At 40.8% G+C, this 24901-nt stretch overlaps 1 protein-coding gene and 1 long non-coding RNA gene across 12 annotated transcripts in view; one reads left to right on the top strand and one right to left on the bottom strand.

Annotated features, from left to right (window-relative positions):
• Positions 1 to 24901, bottom strand: part of REV1 (REV1 DNA directed polymerase) — a 104017-nt gene that overhangs the window by 13221 nt on the left and 65895 nt on the right. For 9 of the 11 annotated variants that reach the window (XM_039530215.1, XM_039530172.1, XM_039530206.1 and 6 more), the window contains 8 exons: positions 23434 to 23606; positions 20887 to 20989; positions 19573 to 19738; positions 18848 to 19050; positions 15949 to 16182; positions 3689 to 3809; positions 932 to 1152; positions 508 to 664 (listed from right to left, as the gene is read on the bottom strand). In XM_039530215.1, the coding sequence (XP_039386149.1) occupies positions 508 to 664; positions 932 to 1152; positions 3689 to 3809; positions 15949 to 16182; positions 18848 to 19050; positions 19573 to 19738; positions 20887 to 20989; positions 23434 to 23606 (1378 nt within the window). Of the gene's footprint in view, positions 1 to 507; positions 665 to 931; positions 1153 to 3688; positions 3810 to 15948; positions 16183 to 18580; positions 18712 to 18847; positions 19051 to 19572; positions 19739 to 20886; positions 20990 to 23433; positions 23607 to 24901 lie in introns of those variants that run through there. The other 2 variants (XM_039530181.1, XM_039530239.1) reach the window with 2 other exon arrangements.
• Positions 350 to 24115, top strand: LOC120400917. The gene is made up of 3 exons (XR_005596159.1): positions 350 to 409; positions 22491 to 22644; positions 24005 to 24115. It is a non-coding gene; the product is annotated as an uncharacterized LOC120400917 (long non-coding RNA).

The raw sequence follows: 24901 nt of genomic DNA, 5'->3' as shown, positions 1-24901 counted from the left end.
GGGAGGTTGAAGTGTTCTCCAACTGGTTTTTGAATGTTGTAATTCTTGACGTCTGATTTGTGTCCATTTATTCTTTTGTGCAGAGACTGTCCGGTTTGGCCAATGTACATGGCAGAGGGGCATTGCTGGCACATGATGGCGTATATCGCATTGGTAGATGTGCATGTGAACGAGCCTCTGATGGTGTGGCTGATGAGATTAGGTCCTATGATGGCGTCCCTTGAATAGATATGTGGACAGAGTTGGCCACAGGCTTTGTTATAAGGACAGGTTCCTGGGTTAGTGTTTTTGTTGTGTGGTTGCTATGGTGCCATTATCTAAGTACTCCAATTATCCCAACCGAAGAGAGAGAGACTATGACGATTGGAAAAGACACCAGCAAGAGAAGCAGGAACACAGAAAAGATATGGTACAGAAATTCAGTTTTTCCCATATAGTTTTCTTTGTGATGTATGCAGAATCACCATGGGTATATCTGAAAACCAAATTATCTGAATTACAATTTACCTGAAATAGTTGTAATCCATTCTTTGAGCAAGGTCTTTACATCGCTGAATTCAACAGCTCCAGCTAGATTTGGTACCTGTGATCTAATTGAGCCAGACTGTGCTGTCTGCAAAGCTGATGGGCCTGAAGTATTTGAGGTTGATGGAACTGGTTCCACCTATTCAGGAAAAAAAAAATGATATTGTTCATATGCTTCAATGTTTGTCAGACTGATTTTCAAATATGTAACAGCTGTTTTCTGAGCAAAATACTGAAAAACAAGTCTTAATACTTTGAAAAACAAATACGAGAGGCAAGAAAAGCAGCGCAAGTCTTACTTAGTACATTAAGCAGCTACAATAACAACTGTGATCAACTGATTCTAAAAACAGTCATTAAAATAAAAAGATAATTTACTGATAACTTTTAGTTTTGTTAAAATTACCTGAGATTTACCAGTGGCTGTACCTTCCTGATTTAAGAAACCATCTATTAGCTTCTGTGGGCTTCCAGAAGCAGCCACCATGTTTTTTGCAGGGCTACCAAAGAGTTTGTTTTTCAAAGGACTTTGAATCTTTTTCACAGGACTGACTTGATTTTTTTTCCTGCTTTTTTTCTTAGTTTTCACTGTTGCTTGCTTCAACTGTAATAAAGGATTCCTTGATACTGAAAAAGCAGGAATAATCAGTGGTCATTAGAAAGTTAATTTTTTTTCTACTGAAAGCAAGAATCATAACACTTATGTGAAATCTACAGACCAATCATCCAATTTATCATAGACAAGACCCACTGTTTTTAGTTTTTACCAAAACACTCCCCAGCTTTTGCAAGTTATTTGGTTTTTTTTTTGTTTTGTTTTTTTAACTGATTTTCAACCTAACACTGAACCACTCAAGTACATGAAAATAGTAATTATATTAAGACATCCTCTACATTACATGGTAGAGGTGGTGTGTAGTGGTTTTGAGTTCAATTTAATTCACATTAAATTATGTTTGTTACAGTATCTTAGGGCTCTGATAGTGCCACTAGGCAGTACTGAACCTATGTATTAAGCAACTAAACACAGTTCATTAAATGAACCACAGCATTAAACTGCTTTTACCTTCAGTACTCTCATTTTTCCCTATTTGTTTTTTTTCTTCTGTCCTCCCATTCCCTCAATATTAACCCTGATATTTACCCAGAAAACTGTGAATTTAATTTTTTGCATCAATTTTCACTCATTTTAAAATTTTTATAATGAACACAGATTCATTCCTGGAAATTATAAAACAAAATAAAAACCAAAAATGAAGAGCTTTATTCATAGACAAGATGATTTATTTGTATCTGTCATTCCAGACACTGAAAGTGTTTCAACAAAACTTTTTAAAGGATATTTTTATTAAGTTAGTGCATGCAGATGAGACCCAGCTTAATATTCTTTTTGACATCAAACATTCTAGTGCCTGAATGAGAAAAACCTGTTGAACCTAAATCCAGTCAGCACTATAGTGGCTTTAGTCAGGCAAACTGCTTCACTATTCTCAAAGCAACATGCAACCTCGAGAACTCGTGGACACTTATAATACCCACCAGCTAGAAACAGCAGCAAAAAACTTCTTCCACCTTTGGCTAGCCAAGAAACTATACCCTATCCCATTAGATTCAAACCTATCTACAATGGCCCATGAATTGTGAACTCCAAGTTTGATTATTATAATGTACTGTGTAATCTGGAATGAAACCAAAGACACACACACAAAATTCTAACTGGAAGAAAATGCAGCACACCAACCAATGGTCACCAGCAGGGTGACAGAAGCACATCACTCTGATGCTTTGGTCACTTTACTTGATCCCCACAGAATACTGGATCAAGTTTAAGGCGATGAGGGGGGGTGGCCACTGAAAGTCAATGGCAAAACTCATGATTTACATAAGATTTGAGCAAAGCATACCATATGGACAAATGAAGGGAAGGGGTCCAATCTCCAAATGAAAAGCTGGGAAAGGTATTAGATCCTTGTCTTTACTCTCAAATTCTAATTGGAACTGTATACACACAAGCTTCTCATGGAATCAATTGTATAAAAAACAAACATTTGGTGGCATATGCCACAGAAGCAATGAAAATACTAATAAGCTCTTTTATAGCACTTTTCATCAGCAGATCTCAAAATGCCTTTTAAAAAGGAGGTCAGTACCCATTATCCTCATTTTAGAGAAGGGGGAAATGTGGGATAGAGAGCTGAAGTGACTTGTCCAAAATCATCCAGCAGGCCAGAGGCAGAGTCAGGGACATAAGCTAGGTCTCCTGAGTCTACGTCAGTGCTCAATCCACTACTAGGCACTGGTCTGAACATTCAAGTTAAACTAAACAGTGAATTCTATCTTCAATTCATGGGAAATGCAAAGTTGACTCTTAAACTGGGGCTTATTCTGCAAACACATTTGCAACTAGTCCCATGAAGTCAACTGACTATTTGGCAAAATTATGTGCATAAGTATTTGCAAAATGGTATATTAAGTTTGGCAAAAACTGACAGCCTGTCAAAAGCAAAGGCAGTGATCCAACTGAAGATAGAGTGGAACAGTGACAGTGTGAAAGTCACTTCTAACGATTCAAACAACTGTCTTGGCTACTCTGCTTTGTCCTCCAACTTGCTGCTTTGGGCACACTTTTTGGAGAAAGCTGGCTTGTTCTTCTACCTAGTCACTTTGAGATCAGATAGAATAGTCCCTAACAAAATAGTTGGAATGTAGAACAGAAGTGACAGAGTCCAGTAGCAGCTTTTGGTCATCTCAGATTTTAGGCATTCAATCTATACCTATACCCACCCACTATTTTCCCTTTGTATTGTCAGAAGGCTGGATCAACCAATATAATTGAGCCATGCTTCTTGGAAGAACCAGGGAAGAGAAGATCTTTAAGACACTTTTATGCTGTCTTGATCCTGGGACCGTGCAAAAACCAATCAAGTTCCTGGCATAATTTAGAGCCTACTTATGCTTAAACCTATGCCCAGAACAAACAACCTGGACTGGACAACAGGACTGGAGCCAAAATGTGTAGCAGTGTTCTTAGGCTGTGGTATTCTTTTAGATGCATGACTTATATTTTGCAATTTTCTTTAGGATTGCAGAAAGTCCCTTCAACTCTTAGAATGCTCCAGATACAAGACTGATGTACATTTTTCTTTTTTTTTTTATAACTCACCAAAGGTGCTCATCGGTTGCTGATAAATGACGTTCTCGGACTGCTTTTGCCTTTCATCATATGCATCTTTAAGTTCATCTTGCAGCTCAGTAGGTAGCGCAGCAAAAACCTCTGGGTCCACCTGAACAATGAGAAATAGTTCATTAGAGGTTTTTCTACTGGTGACAACAGTATTTGATGTTTACTTTTTCTTGTTTACTCACATGAGAAAGGGATTTGCGTTGTGTTAATTATATTTAGATAGATATAGAAATGCAAACAGTAGATATTACAATATTTTAAATCTATCTATCTATATCTGTCAACAAGTGAAAAGCTTAAATTATTTTCCTTTCAATATTTACATTTTAAATACAATTTATTTTACAACTAATTTGCTTAATAACATTTATAATAAATGAACTCAATTTAAATAACATACTCCGAGGTGCCAAATCAACAACTGCTTTATTTTTGTAATATATTTAGTACACACTTGCTGAACGTTGTGGGCAAAGGTGTGACACACACGTACTTACGTACGTAATGGGAGCATGTGCCAAACAACTCCTTCCAAGGAAGAGGCACCCAGAAGCATTCCCTCTCCACCCTTATCCTTAAAGACAAATAGGATTGACATCTGGCTCCTCCTAGTTCTTGCATAAAGCAATTTTTTTAGGCTGGTGCTTTCCAAATGGAGCATCTTGGAAGCAGCCTTGCACCTTCTTGAGTGCAGGGGCTACAAATCTAGTTAGCTAGATGAGTTATGCTGGATTCGGAGGGGAGTGGGGTGGATAGGAGCCTTCCTACTTCCCTATGCTAGCCCCCTTTGATTATACAGATTTTCACTTTTGGATGAATAATCTGTCATTCATCATCATCTTGAATGGGCCAGAGCTTGAGTACAGATATACAGTATACGCCTGATTATCTGAATAGAAAGGAGGACTTGGATTTTGTTTGGCTAATTGGGAGTTTGGATAACAGAGGACAGAAGCAGCAGCGCATCAAGACCTCTGCAACTCTGATGTCATGGCCTCATCAGGGCTGGCTCCATGCACCAGCGAATGAAGCAGGTGCTTGGGGTGGCCAATGGAAAGGGGTGGCACGTCTGGGTCTTGGGCAGCAAGTCAGCAGCGGGTCCCTCAGTCCCTCTGAGTTGCCGCCGAAGTGGAAGAGAGGGAGTGAAGGATCCGCCACCGCAGTGCCGCAGAAGAATGAAGCAGCGCGACTGAGCTGCCGCCGATCGGCTTTATCCCACGCCCCCCCCAGCCCCCACTTCGCCGTGTGGGGTGGCAAAAAAAGCTGGAGCCGGCCCTCGGATGCATTCACTTACTTCCATGACAGCAGGCCTGGAGAAAGCTCCTTGCACTGCCACTTCTGCCCTCTTGATTACAGCAGGCACAAGGTGGGGGGGGGGGAGAGGGGGTTGCGCTCTGAATGGGGCAGAAAGGAGGCCCGCGGACAGGATACTGCTTTACTCTGCCAGGACCCTGCCTTCCCTGCACCTTGGGCTAGCAGGGATAGGGTATCACCGATCCTGCATCAGTGCAAGGAGCTCTCTGCAGCTCTGCGGTCATAGGAATGAGTGAGCAGGGCCATGGTGGGGGAGCTGCAGCAGGCTCCCTGTGTTGCCGCAGAAGCCATTCAGCAGCACCGTGGCCTCCCGGCTGCTGGGGGTCTCTAGTCTATTATCTGAACCTCTGCATCTGTCCTCTACAGGGGACAAGGAAGGGATTCAGATAACACAGCGGTTCAGATAACAGTATTTCAGAAAATGAGGATTATACTGTAGGGTATTCTAGATTTTTCTGGAACATTCAGATGAAGTTTCATGAGCTAGTAGAAATACTCTATGTGCTATTATTCTCTAGTTTTGAATTGCTCAATGTTTTAAAAGTTTCAAATATTTGCCTTCTTAAGTTTTCAGTGCAAAAAAGTGAGCGAACTATTTATGCTCCGGGTGAAACATATACTTTCCTCCATTATAAAAAAATTCTTGTGAACTTTTTTAAATGCTCTAAAAGCTAAAATGGGTGAGTGCAGAAAGTTAATTTGGCAGGGAGACGGACTTTACTAAGAATTGGCTTTGAGTTTTCCAGTGAAAATGGTTAGATTCTGGCAAAATTATGAGGCTTTCAAAAACAAGCTGTACATGAGTATTACATATTATTTGTAGGCTTAGACGGTTAGATTTTTATCGATAAATGTAGGTAAACCAGTGATTTCTCTGTACACACACAAACTGATGAAAATATACTTCCAGAGATAACAAACGTAAAGATAGGAAAAGCAAGAAAATGGTGCTTGAGAACTTATCAAAGTTTGATTTAAGCATATTAAGTGTGCATATTTTGACATGTGATGTTGACAATTTATTTTTTAACAATTATAAAGCTTTAAACTTTTTGCATCTCAATGTCTACGGTCATTAACTAATTATTGTCTGACCTCTCTCCATAATTTCCCACAATTGTGAAAATTGTGCAACCATGAAAATTTAAAAAATAAAAATTGAAAAAATGCTTAAAAATAAACATATCATTATCCATCAGATTATAAAAAAATAAAAACAGAATTCTGCCAAGCCTAGTAGTTGTTTTTTTAACAATGGCATTTTTTTTTTCAACTGAGATCTACAAATATTTGTATGGAAGACAGGCTGCACAGTTCACACCAACTTACCTCTCTAATGAATACTCACTTCATATAAATTGTGCATCTGCTTACAAAGGTAAATCTTGATGCACTTGGCACAGATTTTTTTCAGTTTTGAAAACTCTTCATGCCCAGCACAAAGTTTTCAACACATAAGACGTGCAGTAAATAAGGTAAGCCTTGGATGGAGTCCTGGCCTTACTGAATGCACACCTTGTATTTGATAACACATTACCACGGAATCCAGCCAAATATTTCCAGAACTTGGAATTACTTTTAAAAACATAGGCATTTCTATTAAAAATATATATTTTTAAAAAGTTAAAGCTGAATGGTTAAGCACCCAAGAATCAGGAAATCTGCACATGCAGCATGAACTTGGTCCCTTTGTGTACATGCATTGCAATAGTCTAATTATACCCTCTCGTAACTATTTCTCAAATAAAATCATACACAGGGCATCTTATTTTGTTTTTACCTGTGCGTGTGCACACCCACCCCCCATTGCTTAAAAGGTGCACTTTGTAATTTACACTAAGAGATAGTGATCCAAACTAAAGTTTGAAAGTACAAAATTAAATAATTTCCTGACTCTTAAATAATTATCTGTGCAACCATAATGTCAGATTTTAAAAAAACTGAACAAAAAAGTGAATCTTGTATACTTTACATAAATAGTTCTCAAACATTATGCTAGTACTTATGCCTGTAATAAATTATTAACAAGGTGATTACAATATACTTAGCTTTCAGGCAAAACAAATCTGTTGTGAAATTAAGAACTCCTAAGTGACCTTTCCTTATTAACTCATCATACAAAGTATCAGTTTTTTATGTGCTGTTTACATTCTCAAAGTGATTTACCATTTGAAATCAGAGTAGGAGGTACAAATTTGCTAATGGTAAAAAACGGTTACTAGCCTTTGTGTAACTGTTGTTCTTTGAGATGTGCTGCTCACGTCCATTCCACATTAGGTGTTTATGCTTCACATACACAGTTGCTTGAGATTTTTCCCTCAGTGGTATCCACTGGGCTAGCAATAGTGCTCTCTGGTGCCATGTGCTCATGCATGTATAAGGGGCCTATCCCGCTCTGCACCCTCTCAGTTCCTTCTTGCCAGCTAACTCTGACAGAGGGGCAAGAGGGTGGTCATGGAATGGACATGAGCAAGACATCTCGAAGAACAGTTATGGAAAAGTTAGTAACAGTTTTTTCTTCTTTGAGTGCTTGCTCATGTCCATTCCACGTTAGGTGACTCCCAAGCCAAGCAGGTGGGCTTGGAGTTCAAAGACATACCAACTGCAACACTGCTTTACCAAACTTGGCATCATCTCTAGCCTGCTGGATGATGGCATAATGGGAGGAGAAGGTATGTACCGATGACGATGTTGCTGCTCTGCAGATGTCTTGGATTAGGACTTGGGCCAGAAACACCACTGATGAAGCCTGAGCTCTCGTTGAATGGGCAGGAAGCGGGACACCTGCCTGCTCACAGCACATACAAAAACAGGACGTGATCCAGGATGAAATTCTCTGGACTGAAACCAGTAGTCCTTTCATCCTGGCTGCTACTGTCACAAAAAGCTGTGCGGATTTATGGGACAGCTTGATCCTCTGAAGGCAGAAAGCCAGGGCGTGTCTAATATCTAGTATGGAAACACGCTCCTCCGAATTTTTGTGGTTTGGGGAAGAAAACCTGATTACTATGAAACTGCGAGACCAGCTTTGGGAGGAATGTTGGATGGGGGCAGAACTGACCCTTGTACGTAAACATCATCATATACAGGGGTTCTGATGTAAGGGCCCTCATTTCTAAGACCCTCCTGGCTGAGATAATCACTACCAGGAAGGCAATATTCCAGGAGAGAGACAGCAGAGGGCATGATGCCAGTGGCTCAAAGGGAGGGCCCGTGATTCTTGACAAGATGAGGTGTAGGTCCCACAGGGGAATGGGATGGCGACTTTGAGGGTAAAGTCCCTCTAGTTCCTTGGAAAAAGCGACCTACTGGCCCATCAGAGGGCGGAAGGCTGAGATTGCTGCTAGATTCACCTTGATCGATGAAATAGCTAGGCCCTGTTTCAGATGGAGCAGGTACTCCCACACGGACTGGAGGGATGATTGAGAGGCCTCTTTGGGATGACCACACTGAGAAACGCTTCACTTGGTGATGTAAGTCCTTCTAGCAGATGGTTTCCTACTACAAGACCAGAAAAAGTCTGCCAGAACAGGCCCACTTCACTGGATTCAACCATGGAGCTTCCACATGGTCGGTGGAGCAGACAGCCATGATCTTACGAGATCAGGTCCGGGAGGAGAAAGAGTGGCAACGGGGCCGCTACTGACAGACCCACTAATGTGCTGAACCAGTGTTGATGCGGCCAAGCAACGGCTATAAGAATGCTTGCTTTAGTTTCAGTAGGACCTTGTGTACAAGACGAATAGGTGGAAAACATGTAGAGCAGGTGCTTTGTCCATAGGAGTAGTAAGACATCTCTGAGTGAGCCTGGGCTGCGATCGCGTAGCGAACAAAACTGCTGACATTTCCTGTCCTTCTTGGGACCTGCAAACAGGTCTACAAGGGGAAACCCCCACCTCTGGAAGATGGATCTTGCTACGTCAGGATTAAGGAACCACTCATGGTGAGAAGAGAAAGACCCGCTGAGGTGATCTGTCAGAGAGTTCCGGGCTCCAGTAATCACAGAATCATAAAAGCTTAGGGTTGGAAGAGACCTTAGGAGGTCATCTAGTCCAACTCTCTGCTCAAAGCAGGACCAACACCAACTAAATCATCCCAGCCAGATCTTTGTGAATCCGGGCCTTAAAAACCTCTAAGAATAGAGATTCCACCCACCTCCCTAGGTAACCCATTCCAGTGCTTCACCACCCTCCTAGTGAAAAAGTTTTTCCTAATATCCAACCTAAACCTCCACCACTGCAACTTGAGACCATTGCTCCTTGTTCTGTCATCAGTCACCACTGAGAACAGCCTAGCTCCATCCCCTTTGAAACCCCCTCTTCAGGTAGTTTAAGGCTATCATCAAATCCCCTCTCACTCTTTTCTTCTGCAGACTAAATAAGCCCAGTTCCCTCTGTGACGGGGTCTCCCTGGGGTGCAACCTGGCACTGTGGGACCACTGTGCCCCCTTAACTCTCTCCAGCCTGGGCTGTCTCTCACCATGACTTGCTAGTGATCAGCAGCAATCCCCTCCAGGTGTTTTTATCACTCAGCACAAATGCATGTGGAGCCCCACACCTAGCTATATTGCAGGAATGCTCCCAGAGCCACTCATGAATCAGACAGAGAAAGGCACCAGAGCCAAATCCCCCCCAGCTCCCAGCACTGTACCTCAGGAATATACCATCTTGTACTGCTCAAGATGGGCAGTGCAGATTTATTAATTAGTTCACCACTTCATCAATGGAAAGTGGATAAACATACATCAGTCTTTGCAAAACCTGAGCAGATTGGCCACATACTTCTTACAAACTCACTGGTAAAGATAAACAGTGAAACAAATGGACTATAAAAGATTGATTTTAAGTGACAGGCAAAAAGTCAATCAGTTACCAAAATAAAATAAAATATAAGCACGCAGTCTAAACTCTCAACCCTATCAGATGGGCAACATCTAGATGAAGCAATTTCTCACCTTATTGGATATTGCAGTCCTTAATATACAGGTTTGTTCCTTAAACCTAGGCCAATCTCCTCTATTGGAGTCTTGTCTTCTTCTCAGTGTCTTAGTTGCTTGCAGTATAGTTGGGGGCAGGAGAAAAGGCCCCATATGTGGTCACTGTGTCTGTTTTATAACCTCAGTCCCATGTGCTTGGGGAGCACAAGTCCAGGCATGTCTCGGGGCATTGCTGAATCTCCAGGAAAGGTTGAGCAATTCCCCTGGTGTGGCCTCATGCAAGTAAGTTATTGCATTGTAGCTCCCTTGCTGGACAATGGTTGTTGGTGGGTTGACTGATACCCCACCAGGTGTTGGTTACTTTCCTTGCTGTAGCCTCTGGGGAGTGAATATCTGGCTGATTCCCCAACTTACAGCATGTTTTAGTGATGACCATACCACACAATTCTCATAACTTCATATGCATTAATGATATACATATATAGATAGAGAAATTACTTTCAGCAGATCATAAGCTTTCCCGTGATACCTTACAAGGCATGCTTTATATATAAAAATCAGGACATTCCCCCAAGATATAGAATGTCACACCCTCAGCCTCTCCTCATAAGTAATGTGCCCCAGCCCCCTAATAATTTTCGTTGCCCTCTGCTGGACTCTCTCCAATTTGTCCACATCCTTTCTGTAGTGGGGAGCCCAAACGGGACAGAATACTCCAGATGTGGCCTCATCAATACCAAACAGAGGGAAATAATCACTTCTCTCCATCTGCTGGCAAATGTTCCTACTAATGCAGCCCAATATGCCATTAGCTTTCTTGACAACAAGGGCAGACTGTTGACTCATATCCAGCTTCTTGCCCACTGTAATCCCCAGGTCCTTTTCTACAGAACTGCCACATAGCCAGTCGGTACCCCGCCTGGGATTCTTCCGTCCTACGTGCAGGACTCTGCACTTGTCCTTGTTGAACCTCATCAGATTTCTTTTGGCCCAATCCTCCAATTTGTCTAAGTCACTCTGGACCCTATCCCTACCCTCCAGCGTATCTACCTCTCCCCCAGCTTAGTGTTAACCGTGAACTTGCTGAGGGTGCAATCCATCCCATCATCCTGATCATTAATGAAGATGTTGAACAAAACTGGCCCCAAAACCGATCCCTGGGGAACTCCGCTTGATACCGGCTGCCAACTAGACATCGAGCTGTTGATCACTACCCGTTGAGCCCAACGATTTAGCCAGCTTTCTATCCACCTTATAGTCCATTCATCCAATCCATACTACTTTAACTTGCTGGCAAGAATACTGTGGGACACCGTATCAAAACCTTTGCTAAAAAAGTCAAGGTATAGAAGCTTCGCAGTGGATGGAGTCCTTTGCACAGAAGTCTCACAAGCGAATGGCCTCTTGACAGAGGGTGGATGAGTGTGCTTCTCCCTGTTTGCTGATGTAAAACATGGCTGCCATCTGCCATGTTGTCCATGAGTACTCGCACTACTTTGCCTGCAATCTGGGGTAGAAACACCTGGCATGCTAGGTGGATTGCTCTGAACTCTCGGATGTTTGTATGCAAGGACAGCTCCTCCTGAGACCACGCACCTTGAATACAGAGATGTTCGAGGCGAGCCCCCCAACCTAGACCAGATACGTCAGAGATTAGGGATACACTGATGGCTGGGAAGTGACAAAGGGATCCCTCCACCAGTTGACGGAGGTGAGGACCGGGGCAGGAACTGTAAGCATGAAGTCCAAGTGGTGACGGCTCAGTGAGAACACTGAGGCCAGCCAAGCTTGAAGGGGGTCTGAGGAGCAGTCTTGCATGCTGTACCATGTAGGTGCACACTGCCATGTGACCTAAAAGTTTGAGGCAGAAACTGGCTGTCGTCATGCAGTGGGCCTTGATCTTTGATATCAAAGCCGACATTCTATGGAAGCTCCTCTGGGAGGAATGCTCTGGCCTGGGTAGAATCAAGCACCACCAGGATAAACTCTATCCTCTGGACGGGGAGGAGAGTTGACTTGCTCATTTATCAATAGGCCCAGGGCTCAGAAGGTAGCTTGGACCAGACTGATGCTAGCTTTCACGTGGGCCTCCAACCAGCTCTTGATCAGCCAGTTGTCAAGGTAAGGGTAGACTCTGCCTTCACATCATGCAGCTCTAACTCCTGAGTATTGGTACCGGGCTCAGTACTGGAATCCAGGTGGCACAACGGAGTGGCCCTTCTCTCTCACACAACTGTGTATGAATGGCTGGAAGGCACTCCCAGTACCAGGGAAAACCCCCACGGATTCCTGCATGAGCCACTGCCCACCAAGCCAGAGAGAGTCCCCCCCTCACACCAAGATCTGATGAAACGTAGGTTGGGTATTGGTATTGGCCCCTTGATTGGGTGCCCACTTCACCTCCAACCCCGAGGACAAGTCAGTTTGGAGGGATTGTAGGGGACTGGAACTCCTTGCTTCTGTCAGCCAGTCCCGAGGGTTCAGGGAACGGTGCTGGAGCAATGAACTCTTTGCTGACATCAGCAGGGTCGGTTTCCCTCTGGTCGGTACCAGTGGACCCAGTGCTGGATAGGCGCTCAAGACAACATGCTCCCTTCTGCTCGATGACCTCATCGGTGCCAGAACTTGCTCTGCCAGAATCGGCAGTACCAGAAGAGCTGTTTGGTCCCTGGCCACTGCAAATGCCTCCGGGGTGGACTGCACTGAAATCCTGCTCGTGCCATGATGATCCCCATGGTATCGGTGGATGGTCCTGTACTAAACTCAGCGGCATCTGCGAGCAGGGTGGAGTCAATGGTGCCACAAGCAGAGTTGGGGTAAAGAAGTGGCCAGACACAGGTTTCCCACTGTTGTACTCCCTGTGTTTGTCCTTCCTCAATTCTGGGGAACGTCCCCTCTTGGATCGTTGTTTCTTGTGTTTCTTCCTCGGCACTGGTGAAGGGGAACGGAGCTGGGAGACCAGTGCCACTGGAGGAGCACTCCGCACCAATGTCTGACCAGCTTGGTTCTGATACTGGTCTGAGCCTGGCTTCCATCAGGATGGAACTTAGCCTAACCTTCCTGTCCTTTTTCATATGAGGCTTGAACTGGCAGCAGACCTGGCAATGCTCTCGAACGTGATCCTCCCCCAGACATTTCAGACAGCTGGAGTGCAGGTCGCTCACCGGCATGGGCTTGCCGCAGGAGGTACAAGATTTGAAGCCCGGAGATCGGGGTACGCCTGCCCCCGCAGGCGGAGGATGCCCTTCTAAGCTAAAAGTGGAGGCTTCAACTATATACGCTACTACTAAAAGAAATAACTGAAGGTAACTAAACTTGTGAAAGAAAGGATGGAATAACAGAATCACTGACTAAATGCCTCGCTAAGGCAAGAGAAGTTGTTCCAGCGACTGTCACGGGTGGTCAGATGGAACAGAGAGTGTAGGGCCAGATAGGCCCCTTATACTGGCACATGAGCAGGTGGCGATAGAGCTAGCCCAACGGATACCACTGAGGGAAAAATCTCCGGTGACTGCGCATGTGGCATGCGCACACCTAACATGGAATGGACATGAGCAAGTGCTCGAAAAAACTAACTTCAACACAGCAAACACATGCCATTCAGTTTTAAATAATCTGTAAATACTCGTATTCTTTACCACTTAAATGCTCTGCTTTAAGCTTCAAATCTTGCCAACTTTTATAGATTTTTCTGTATTCCAAATGATTACTACAGAGGCTAACTGAAATGAATTAAACCTATATGGATTCTTACAATACAAACCTTAGAATTAACAAGTGAAACTTACCACAAATTTCCCAATGAACAAATCAGTCACCTTATTAACCAGGCAACCACTCATATAAAAGCAATTCAGACAAAAGTGATGTAGAGTTGAAAAGAATTAACCTAATTAAGCAATAAGAAACTGCAGGATGTAAACTGTGTAATAATTTACCTCTGCTGAGTTGCTATAGCTAAAATTCTCCACTGCTAAAATCCTCCTGCTGCAGAATGACAGTAATATTTCAATTTATGGAGTGTACTACTGTACTAATTCATTAAGTTTCAAATATAAATAACTTTTTTTCTTTTACACACATATGGACAAATTGGAAAGCATCTAGAGGAGAGCAATATAAATGAAAAAAGGTTTAGAAAATCTGATTTATCAGAAAAGGTTAACAAAATTTGACATGTTTAGTCCTGAGAAAAGAAGACTGAGGAGGGACCTGATAACTGTCTTCCAATGTGCTAAGGGCTGTTAAAAAGAGGACGATGATCAATTGTTCTCCAAGTCCACTGAAGGTAGGACAAGTAGTAATGCACTTAATCTGCAGCAAGAGATTTAAGTTAGATATTAGGAAAAACTTTCTAATGATAAGGGTATTTAAACTCTGGAATAGGCCTCCAAAGGAGGTTGTGGAGTTCCTGTTACTGGAAGCTTTTAAAAACAAGTTGGACACTGTCAAGGATGGTCTAGGTTTACTTATTTGTGCAATGGCAAAAGGGGCTGGACTGGATGGCTTCTTGGGGTCCTTTCCATCCCTACATTTCATCTATGATATATTCTCCCATAATGATGTAGTTATGACATGAAGACCATATATTATTTTTAATTAAGATACCACTTCAATAGTAACAGCTTTAAGAACTGCTGAACTTATGTTACTTTTAGTTTTGAGAACTTAGGCTTGGATCTACAAAGGGACTTTTCCACAATGCCTAACTTTTAGATGCATAGAAAAATCACTGGAATCCACAAAGCCTGAGTTAGGCATCTAAGAACAGGATGCACAAAAGCCAGGACACTATGTGGGGCCACCTGAGCTAGCCAATGGGAAATGGCTATGAGAGAAGTATGTCCTAAACCCTGTCCCTCTCACAGATTTCAGCACCTAAGTCCAGGCTGCAGGGAGGCACCTATCTCTGTTTGAAATCCACAACTGGAAACCCATCTCCCCTTTCTTGGAGTTAGACAGCTTAGGTGGCTAAGCTGTTTTTGCAATTTCACACAAAACAGCTGGGGGGGGGGGGGAAGGGACAGGCATCTATTACAACCTTTAAACCAGTGGTTAGGGTACTCAGCTGGTGCTTGGGAGATCCCAGTTCAATTTCCCTCTCTGCCTAATAGGATGTATAGTGTCCTGAAACAGTGAATGGAGAATTAGCTCCTTGTTGCTGCTAATGAATTTTAAATGAAGTCTATAACAAGATCTTTCAATATCCATCTCCAACATATGTGATCCCCTGGGACTGAAGAAAGGATGACCAGCCTTGGATGAATAGCATCTACCACTTCAAGCCATCATGCTATAAACCACTTTTGCACTCCCCTAATCCTGGTCCTGCTGTGCACCAGTCCAGTAGCCTTCATGGATTTAAAATAGTCCTTAGGCTGGTCTAACTTGCAACAGCAGCCAACAGCCTCAAGCAACTAATATGGCATTTGGGAATTGCTGGGACCCATGGAAGCTCCTGTCATACCTCCTTTTCCCCCTGACAAAAACACACTAAACTAAACTGGCAGGCACATGTGTGGCTTGGGAGCTACTACACTAGCTTTATGCCATCAAAAGATCCATCTATAATGGGCTGATCCTCCAGTGGCTAGTTAAGCTGATTTTAGGACTGCCTTGCACTGGTAGTGCAATGTAACACAGCTGCAGTGCAAGGAAAAAACTGTTCATACATCTCATTTAATTGCAAAATGAGGGATAATTGCAGAGCCTTTTCATCAACAACAAAAAATAACTTTTCAAGACACGGATGTAGAAATACTGGTAACTATAAATATTTAACATGTATTATACTTTTCCGGAGTCCAGGATAAAAATTCTAAAGGTGCAGAGACCAATACGTAGTGGCCTATGGGTGGGTTCTGAACGACTCACAAATTCTAATAATTTTGCCTGGACAAATGAAGTTGTTAACTATTATTACTACAGATTCAAAGGTCATATTTGTTGACACCATGTTAAAGCCCACTTATTTTAGAGTATACTCTACCTGTGAGAATGCTGGCAGGGCTATTACATTAATTCCTGTATCACTGTTTGGTTCTTGGAGGTCTGGTATTTGTAAGAGAACTGCTCCAACTGGCTGTGGCAGAAACTCACTGTTACACCCATTTATGGGTTCTTTTTTGCTATCACCATAAGTCTCTGCCTGTTGAATGGCGTACATTTGCTCTACTTGTTCTCTGAGATCAGATGGCAGTGCTTCCAAGACTGATTGATCTAACTGCAAATAAAAATAAAATAAAATAAAAAGGTCATTAGATTTTCTGAGAACCAAGAACATAAGTACATAAAAACAGTTTAAAAGAGTCATAGTATTTATTTTATAAACTGAAATTAGAAGAAATTAAAACACAACAACTGACATCCTAATTTGTATACACAAGCTGACTTGGGAATCTGACAGTACTGAATGTTGTAGCAGCTGTATTAAGTAAAAGGCAAAATTAAGTTAGTATACATAAATGCTTAGTCTTGTATTTTTAAAAATAATATTTAACATAGTAAATATAATTCCTATATAAACTTCCCTTCACATTCATCTAATCTTCATTATAACCCTAAATAACTAATCAAATAAGATATTGGCAACATGTATATTGATTTGAACATAAGTCTACTATCTGGTCTAAAGCAGCTGACTGATCATTCAGCAATACAGCAATTGAGTGATCATTCAGTTTAGTTATATATATATATATATGCTCCAATTTACTTTGGTGTTACTAATCTGGTGTATTTACAGCAACATCAGATTTCTCATTGCCATATTTGTAACATGGGTTTTATTAGTACAATCAGTAAATTTAGGATATGCTTTTTCCCCCAAACCATAAACACCATTCAATAATCAAGTCAGTTCTCAACAGTTGGTCCTAGGGGTAGATTCTGATAAAACATAAAACTACGAACATTGAACAAATGAAATGGTGCATCAGATTCCAAAAGCTGAAGTATGTAATTGCAGCTCCCTGAGTGACAGAGAGTATGACTGATAATCACAATAGGAACATCTTAAATAATAATTTTAAGCAACATGGATTCAAATCTACATTTATTATTGTTGCACCTAGGAGATCCAGACAGGGGCTAGGACTACATTGTTGGAGGCCAGTGGTGGGCAACCTGAGGCCCGTCAGGGTAATCCGCTGGTGGGCAAGGAGACAGTGTTTACGTTGACTGTCCGCAGGCACGGCCACCCACAGCTCCCAGTGGCCACAATTCGTCGTTTCCAGCCAATGGGAGCTGCAGAAAGCAGTGCAGGCCGGAGGGCCAGTAGGAGCTGCGGGTGGCCGTGCCTGCGTACAACACTGTCTCACGACCCACCAGCGGATTACCCTGACAGGCCATGTGTGGCCAGCAGGCCGCAGGTTGCCCACCACTGTTGGAGGCTCTGTACAAATACAGAACAAAAAGGAAGTCTCTAAAATGAAAGGAAAATAGCAATCTGTACAGCATGAAATACCGCATTTGCTGGTAAGTCTTGCAAATACAGGTTTCAGGGGAGTATTCTAAATGCTTTCTTCTACTGATTATCCTTGAGAAAAATTTTAAAATCTCATACCCAAGGCACAGACTAGGGGTATATAATTGCAGGAATTTATCAACAAAAAGAAATATAACATTAAATATAGGAGTTTATTTTGTTAGGTCAGTGTCTATTTTATACTTTTCTTTCTCATTTGCAGAGCTTCTCCTTTTGTAAATATGTCTAGGAAATGATTGTGTTGGTACACAAAGAAACCTGAAGAAAGCAGATTAAGTTTAATTCTGAGCTTTCGAAGTTTAGTAGTGTTATGCATGGGAAAAAGTCTCCAATGGTTGACTATCCTAGTATGGGATCTCATCTTTTAAAAGTTAAACTTCCAGTCCCAAAGAAGCACAAGGCAGCCTGCATACTGAGAACGTCAGTGAAAATTCTGGTGCTATATCAAAGTACCCAACTACCTTTTTCCATATTTGCAGAGTGATCTTTAAGACAGCATTTTGTCTGATCTCCTGAGGGAGCAAAAGGTCTTCACCATAAATGAGGCTGGAAAGAAGAAAAGGAGAGCACCATGCTGCTTCAACGCTTTGGTTCTTTGGGACAATCTTGAATTTCTGAATAATCTAACCATTTCTAAGCATACTGAATTAGAGCACAAGAAGAGTGAGCTTTTCAAATTCTATTACTTTTCTATTTTGTTTAATATATTAAACAAAATTAACATGGCAAAATCTGAACTGTGTCATTTGAACCTTTTGAATTAGTTGTGTTACTAATTAATGAGTACGGTAAAGTGTAACCTTGTACGGAGCAGAATTCTTATTTAGCTCTAGTCAGGTATTAGGATGAGCAGGTGTGAATATCAGGATTATAACAAAAAGATACTAACAGTGCTTAAGAGCTCTACCTTCATGAAAAACATAAATGGTACTTTGTAAAAGTCACCTTTAATAGTTCATTAGTAATTAGCCTATATGGAAAATAGTCCCTATTAATAACATAATAATTAAAGCTCAGCACATACTACAGAATTTAAAAAAATACATATTTAAATTCCTAACAGAGTATTGACATTTTTATTATATACTAGCATTAACACAAAAAAGTTTCGTAACTCTGAGTTAAGTTTTCAGAACCTCATGATTTTTAAAGCCAAGGTTTGTATTTCTTTAAAGGGCTTTAGAGTTGCTGGGTGTAGGGTAATCTATTCAATACCCTGATCCTGGAGTATCTTCTCCTTTTTAGTCCCAGTTCCATTCCCTGACACTGTAAAAAGGAAGAAAAATACTGGAAGAATGACAGTTTTTCCTGTTGGGTATTTACCACCAAAAATGGGAACTGCATTCCTGAACAGTAATTACAAACAAGTATGTATCAGATGTTCCATACCCCTCACATTTACCTGGGAAGGTGAAGGAACCTCAATACTTAAATTAAGTCTTGATTTTACGCTGATAGGAGTGTGTAAACCATTCCATTTAACTGCAGACTCAGCCTTGCTGGTAATGGGATTGAGACCAGATGTCAGATGAGTAGTGAGAGATGGCAGAAAAGTGCATGTTCTTGATGCAGATGATATTTCGAGATCCATAGCAGCCACAAATACTATAAATGTAGAAAACAATATACAGAAAAATTATCTTAACAGTTCAAAAACAACTTACTTTTCACATGATATGGAATTTGAGGTACCTTATGCTTCTACTGAAAAACATTTGGTAGTTTGTGCAATAATGGGAATGGTTAGTGAGAACTTTTTTCCACTTTAAATATCTACCTTTAATTATCCATCTAGCTTTTCAAGATTTTGTAGAAGTTCTGATTCTAAACTAATCCATACATCCCTCTTTTTTAGAAATCAAATTAAAAACGAGTTGTTTCTTAAAGGAAGCAAATAATATCACAAACCCAAAATACAACTGACCATGGCAGTTTAAAGCATGCAGTGTTGTTGTAGCCGTGTCAGTCCAGGGTGAGGTAATATCTTTTATTTGACCAACTTCTGTTGGTGAGACACACAAATTTTCCAGTTTATACAGAGCTCTTCTTCAGGTCTGGAAAATGTACTTAGAGTGTCACAGGTAAATACAAGCTGGAACAGATTGCTTAGCATAAGTAGTTACTGACCTTCTTTATGTTCTTCTTCTGAACATTTCTTAGTTTTCTGAATATGGAGAAGATCGATAACTGAATGTGATCCCCCAGGTAAATGTCCAGATGGTACTGATGAGCGAGAGGAAACAGCTGAAGTGGTTTTATTGATGGGAACTAACTGTTGCACCTGAATTCCAACCTCAAAACAAAAAACATATTTTGTATCCTTATTTGTAATCACAAAGTCAAGAACAGTAGCAAATAAGGGCAACTTAAGCAGACATAAATTTAATGAAGTATTTTGTAATATATAAACTCCCCCAACCCTCCTAACCAAACCCATCCACTTATTACTAGAGGAAAAATATTTTGCAGGTACTAAAAAACAAAATCAGCCCCCAAAGTCAACAGCTAAGAAATTACAAAAGTGCCACCCTTCTTCATTTCTCTGGGAGTAAAGTAAAGAAAAAGTGTGTCTCAACAGGACGATATGAATCATTTATATAACTTATATTGGTTTTAAAAATTATACGAACTCCCCAAACTCAAACAAATATATATGTTGCAACCAGGAGTAGAAATTTATACTAACTCAAAGAAGTACCCACGACAGGTGAAAGATGTACCAAGTGAGGGATACTATTTTTTAATTCCAACTCACCGATCTAATCTATACTACACTTACCACTTCAGTATCTGAGTATCAGACAAACAGTGAAGGTCCATGCCAAGTGCACAAGGGCAGGGTTTCCCTCCAAGTGCAATAGTAACAAACATACTTTCATTTTCTACCAGATACATTTCCTGCCCAGAAAAGTTTCTCTCACCTTTAATTTAGTCCAAAATAATATCCAAAACAAAACTGCAGAAGTATTCTTAAAAATTATTTTGCCCAATTCAATGGTGCACCTGGGTACCATTTGCAGGCTTACCTCCAACTTTTCTAAAATCTTGGACGGGAAATCCTGAGATAGTGTACGACAGGCCACACAGAGCATGAAATAGGCGGTGGGTGGGGGGCTGCTAGGACTATTTTTTATGTTTACATAGCTAGGATATTATTCACTGCCAATTAGTTTTACTGTAATTGTGATATTAAACTGTGAAACTGTGAAAACTCTCTCTATAAAAATGGCATGTTTGAGCTTGCACATTTCTATTCTAAAAAGATTACTAAATGAAGTGTAGCCAGTTTACAAATAGTCAAGTTGTACTTTATCATATGTGAAACTAGTACCCTGTTAATGTCAATCCAAGTCTGTGCAGCCTAAGAAAGTTGCATAAATATATCAATGTAGAGCAGGAAATGTAAAACACAAACTTGAACTCTTAGTTTTATTAACTCACCCCTCGCATATCTGATATGTTCAATTTCATTGTGTGAAACATGTTTAGTGTTTCCTTCCCAATTACTTTTGCACTATCTGTTGCATGGTCAAGAGTTACAGTTCTGCAAAGAATAAAATACAGTTAAAGAAAAGATGCATTACAAAATCGTAAAGAGACTTCACACTATTCATTCCGGACATCATCTCAAAGAAAGATATACTACTTGATACCACAGAGGAAAGTAATTTCTCAGTCTACAAAACTGGAATAATATTTTTTAGGAAAACTAGGACAAATACACTATAGAAACATTGATTAAAATCAATACTTATGAGAGATGATTACCAGTCTAACACAATTTTAAAACATTCTGGATTAAGTTAATAGCGAGGAAGGGAGAAACATTTTTGTCCTCAATAATTAACTAACATTAATGATCTGATAGGTGAGACATCCACATTTTACTGAGACCATCCTAATATGTATATAGCAGCCAGAGATGTAGAGGAGTCTATTTCAGTCGCAGTCTTCTTTCCTCCAAACCCTGAAGGATGTACTGTTGGCATCAAGCTCCTTCTTTCCCACGCCTGCCTCATCTAACACCTACTATCTTCTCCCAATATTGTCTCATTGATCTCTTGTACATCTCTTTTTCTTGGTCTGTACCTAGCTGTTGTGTTGTCTTATACTTAGATTCCAAGTTCTTTGGTGCGATGACTATATTTTTGTTTTCTATTTGTACAGTACCTAATACAATTGGATGCTAGCCCAAAGACTAATGCTCGTAAGTGCTATAATAATACATATAATAAACAACATGCCTCACAACTTTCTAACCTCTGAGGTATGTTCTCTTCACCTTTCCTCCCCTTTTCTATAAGTGCAGCTATCATTTATTGTTCTTAATGTTCCCTGTCCTCTCTTTCTAATTTGGACACATTTGGCTCTCCTTCCTTTCCTCTCCTATATTCTCCATTTTTATCCTGGATGAGTTCCGTTTTCAGACTGATTGATTCTGCTGCTTCTCACTTCTTCTACTTTACTTCCTCCTCTAGCTCTAGATCTACTGCCCAGTACATCTATGAAAGGGATCAGTATTAATACTTTTCATATGGGACAAATATGTGCAGTAATTGATTTGTGTAAAGCATTTGTACAGCATGCCATTCTACTTTATTGAAAAGACTTAAAGACTATTAGCTTTGGAAAAACCCGATTTCATTATATCTATATCAACAGCATTACATCAGATAGTTATATTCCACAAACAGGGTGCCAGAGATTCTCTGAGATCTAATCTTATTTTCAGCATAAGTCAAAACAGGTGGATGTTCTCAAGGTCACCTTTTATAAAAATATTAATATTTATTCTGCGTATACTTCACCGACATCAGTTTGAGAGTGTACTATCGTAGACTTTTAACAAAAAAAAAATCATTCATTTTAGGATTTGCTGAATTCAAGGAACTGTACACTTTAATAAGTATTTGGCAGGCAATTAGTGCTACATACTGTAGCAGAGTGTCAGTAAGTATTACCAATTATTACTTTATTGTTTAAAACAGGAAAAAAGCATAAAGCCTGACTAAGGTGGTTTTTTTTTTGTTTGTTTGTTTTTTAAGGTTTGTAATTAGCCTTCTGGAATCTCTGAATCCCTGAAAAGATTTATTGGAAGCTGATCACCACAAAGATTAGACTGGGGTGCTCTGATTGGTGCTGCTGAGTGTAATACAGTGCTGAAGAAAATTAACACACAATTTTAAAAACTGTGTCAAGGTGAGTATTTTCAGCCAGTTGCTCTTCCAAAAGTGATTTTGACTATCTAAGCCTTTTCAGGAAGGCTTTCCAGTCCAGACAACCCCCGCTTATTTCATGACCATCACAATGAAGTTCCCTTTCTCCTTCTAAAGGAGACTGGAAGGAAAGATATTAGTCTCTAAACTCCTCTAAGATTACAAGAGGAAAATGTATTTAAGACATTTTTTGCATGATAATCTAAACTATAGTCATGTTTCTATAGGAAAACCAGACCACCACCTAGGACTATATCGGGGTAGGCAACCTATGGCATGCGTGCCGAAGGCAGCACACGAGCTGATTTTCAGTGGCACTCACACTGCCCGAGTTCTGACCACCGGTCCAGGGGGCTCTGCATTTTAATTTAATTTTAAATGAAGCTTCTTAAACATTTTAAAAACCTTATTTACTTTACATACAAAATAGTTTCGTTAAATATTATAGACTTATAGAAAGAGACCTCCTAAAAACATTAAAATGTATTACTGGCACGCGAAACCTTAAATTAGAGTGAATAAATGTAGATTTGGCACACCACTTCTGAAAGGTTGCCGACCCCTGGACTATATTAAACAAAACATACAGGAAGTTTGAGAACAGTACTGCAGCTATTATATAGTAATAGATACTATATAAAGCCCAATTCTGCAAGGCACTGAGCACCTTTAACGCCCTTTATGTTTTATTGGGAGTTCACGAGGCTCAGCACCCTGCAGTAGTGGGTCCATACCTACATACTGATAAGTTTTTAATTCTATGCAAGGTTACCTGGCAATATTGTCACAGATTCCATGGCCTCCATATTTTGCAGGCTCCACAGGGGCCCCAGCCTTTCTGACCATGATTTTAAGAGTTAACCGTTTTCCCTTCATCCCAGCAGCTTCAAGTCTATGTTGGATCTCTTCTGAAAGACTCAGAAGGAAAGCTTCTGCTTCCTTAGGCTAAACGGAAGGAAAAAAAAGTTTTTTTATCACTGTCATGCATCTGATGCAGAGAGCTAAAATGTCTTTAAAAATTAAAAGTATGTAAATTAATTTATTTCATGTAGTTTTGGCATGAAACTAAAGGATACACTATAAAGATTTTTAAAATAAAAAAAGAGCACAGCCAACTGACTACAGCAAGAAAATTCAAAGGTAAAAGTGCCTCTTTTTTGCCTCTGAATAGGAGAATTTTCACTGTATGCGTACTGCTATACTGATGTATGACAAATCTGAGGATACAAATTTCATATCATTTTGTCATTTGTAGTGAGAGGAGAATGTTTTGGCAACATCTGAGGTAAATCACACACTTTTGAGATGTGGAACATTGAAAAATTAGTTTTATTTTTCTACAGAAAAGTGCAACTTCTTTGTAGAGCCATCATAAGAACAGTCTGATATACAAACTTCAAGTTGTTTTACTCAAGAGATTTTGATGACAACTAGTACGAACCCTAAAAAGAGGAAGTTACTGCACAAGGTGAGTAACGATAGTTTTGTAAAATGTGTTTCCCTATGGGAAACAGATATTCCACTGTAAGAATATCTGCACCTCTAATCAGAGATTTTAGGTAGCGGTGTCAGTTTAGCCTGCACACGTGCGCTCCCTCCCATGCTGCCTCGAGGCTATCTACACTGTGAGGGTGAACCCCCGCCCAGTTCCTTCTCTACACAAAGTCCCTTATAGACAATACTGAAGTAGAGTGGAGGAGGGTGGGTTATGGAGCACCCATAGGGACAAACATCTTGAAGAACCATTGCACAAAGTAACTCCCTCTTTGAGTAGTGTCCCAGTGGGTGCGCTCCACTGTAAGTGGCTTCACAGCAATATTCTCCATGGAAGGCTGGGGCTTTGGAGTGGAGTCAGTTACTACAGAGAGTACCGTAGAGGGCAGTGGAGGATGAATCTCCAGTCATCGCACAATGATCTGTGAAAGTGTGGACAGAGGCCCAAGTTCTCTGTCCCGCAGAGTGGATTCCCAGTGGGTGTAATGTGGCCCAGGAATCCTTCAAGGTGTGAAGAGAAGAGAGTCTGTCTTCTCCGCGAAGAGCTTGGGCCCTTCAAATGGGAGATCTTTCACTGTAGTCTGCAGCTCTCTGGGCGACCCAGAAGGGTGTAGCCAACAAGAATGTCTCATTACCACTGCCACAGAGACAGAGCTGGCCATTGTATTGGCTGCGTCCAGTGCAGTCTGTAACACTGTTCTGGCTACTAACTGACCGTCTCTGACAATCGCCTGAAACTGCTCCTT

The sequence above is a fragment of the Mauremys reevesii genome, linkage group 1, assembly GCF_016161935.1.
Source record: "Mauremys reevesii isolate NIE-2019 linkage group 1, ASM1616193v1, whole genome shotgun sequence".
Taxonomy (NCBI): Eukaryota; Metazoa; Chordata; order Testudines; family Geoemydidae; genus Mauremys; species Mauremys reevesii.
Note: the sequence above shows the minus strand (reverse complement) of the source record. Positions and strands in the feature narration are given on the sequence as shown.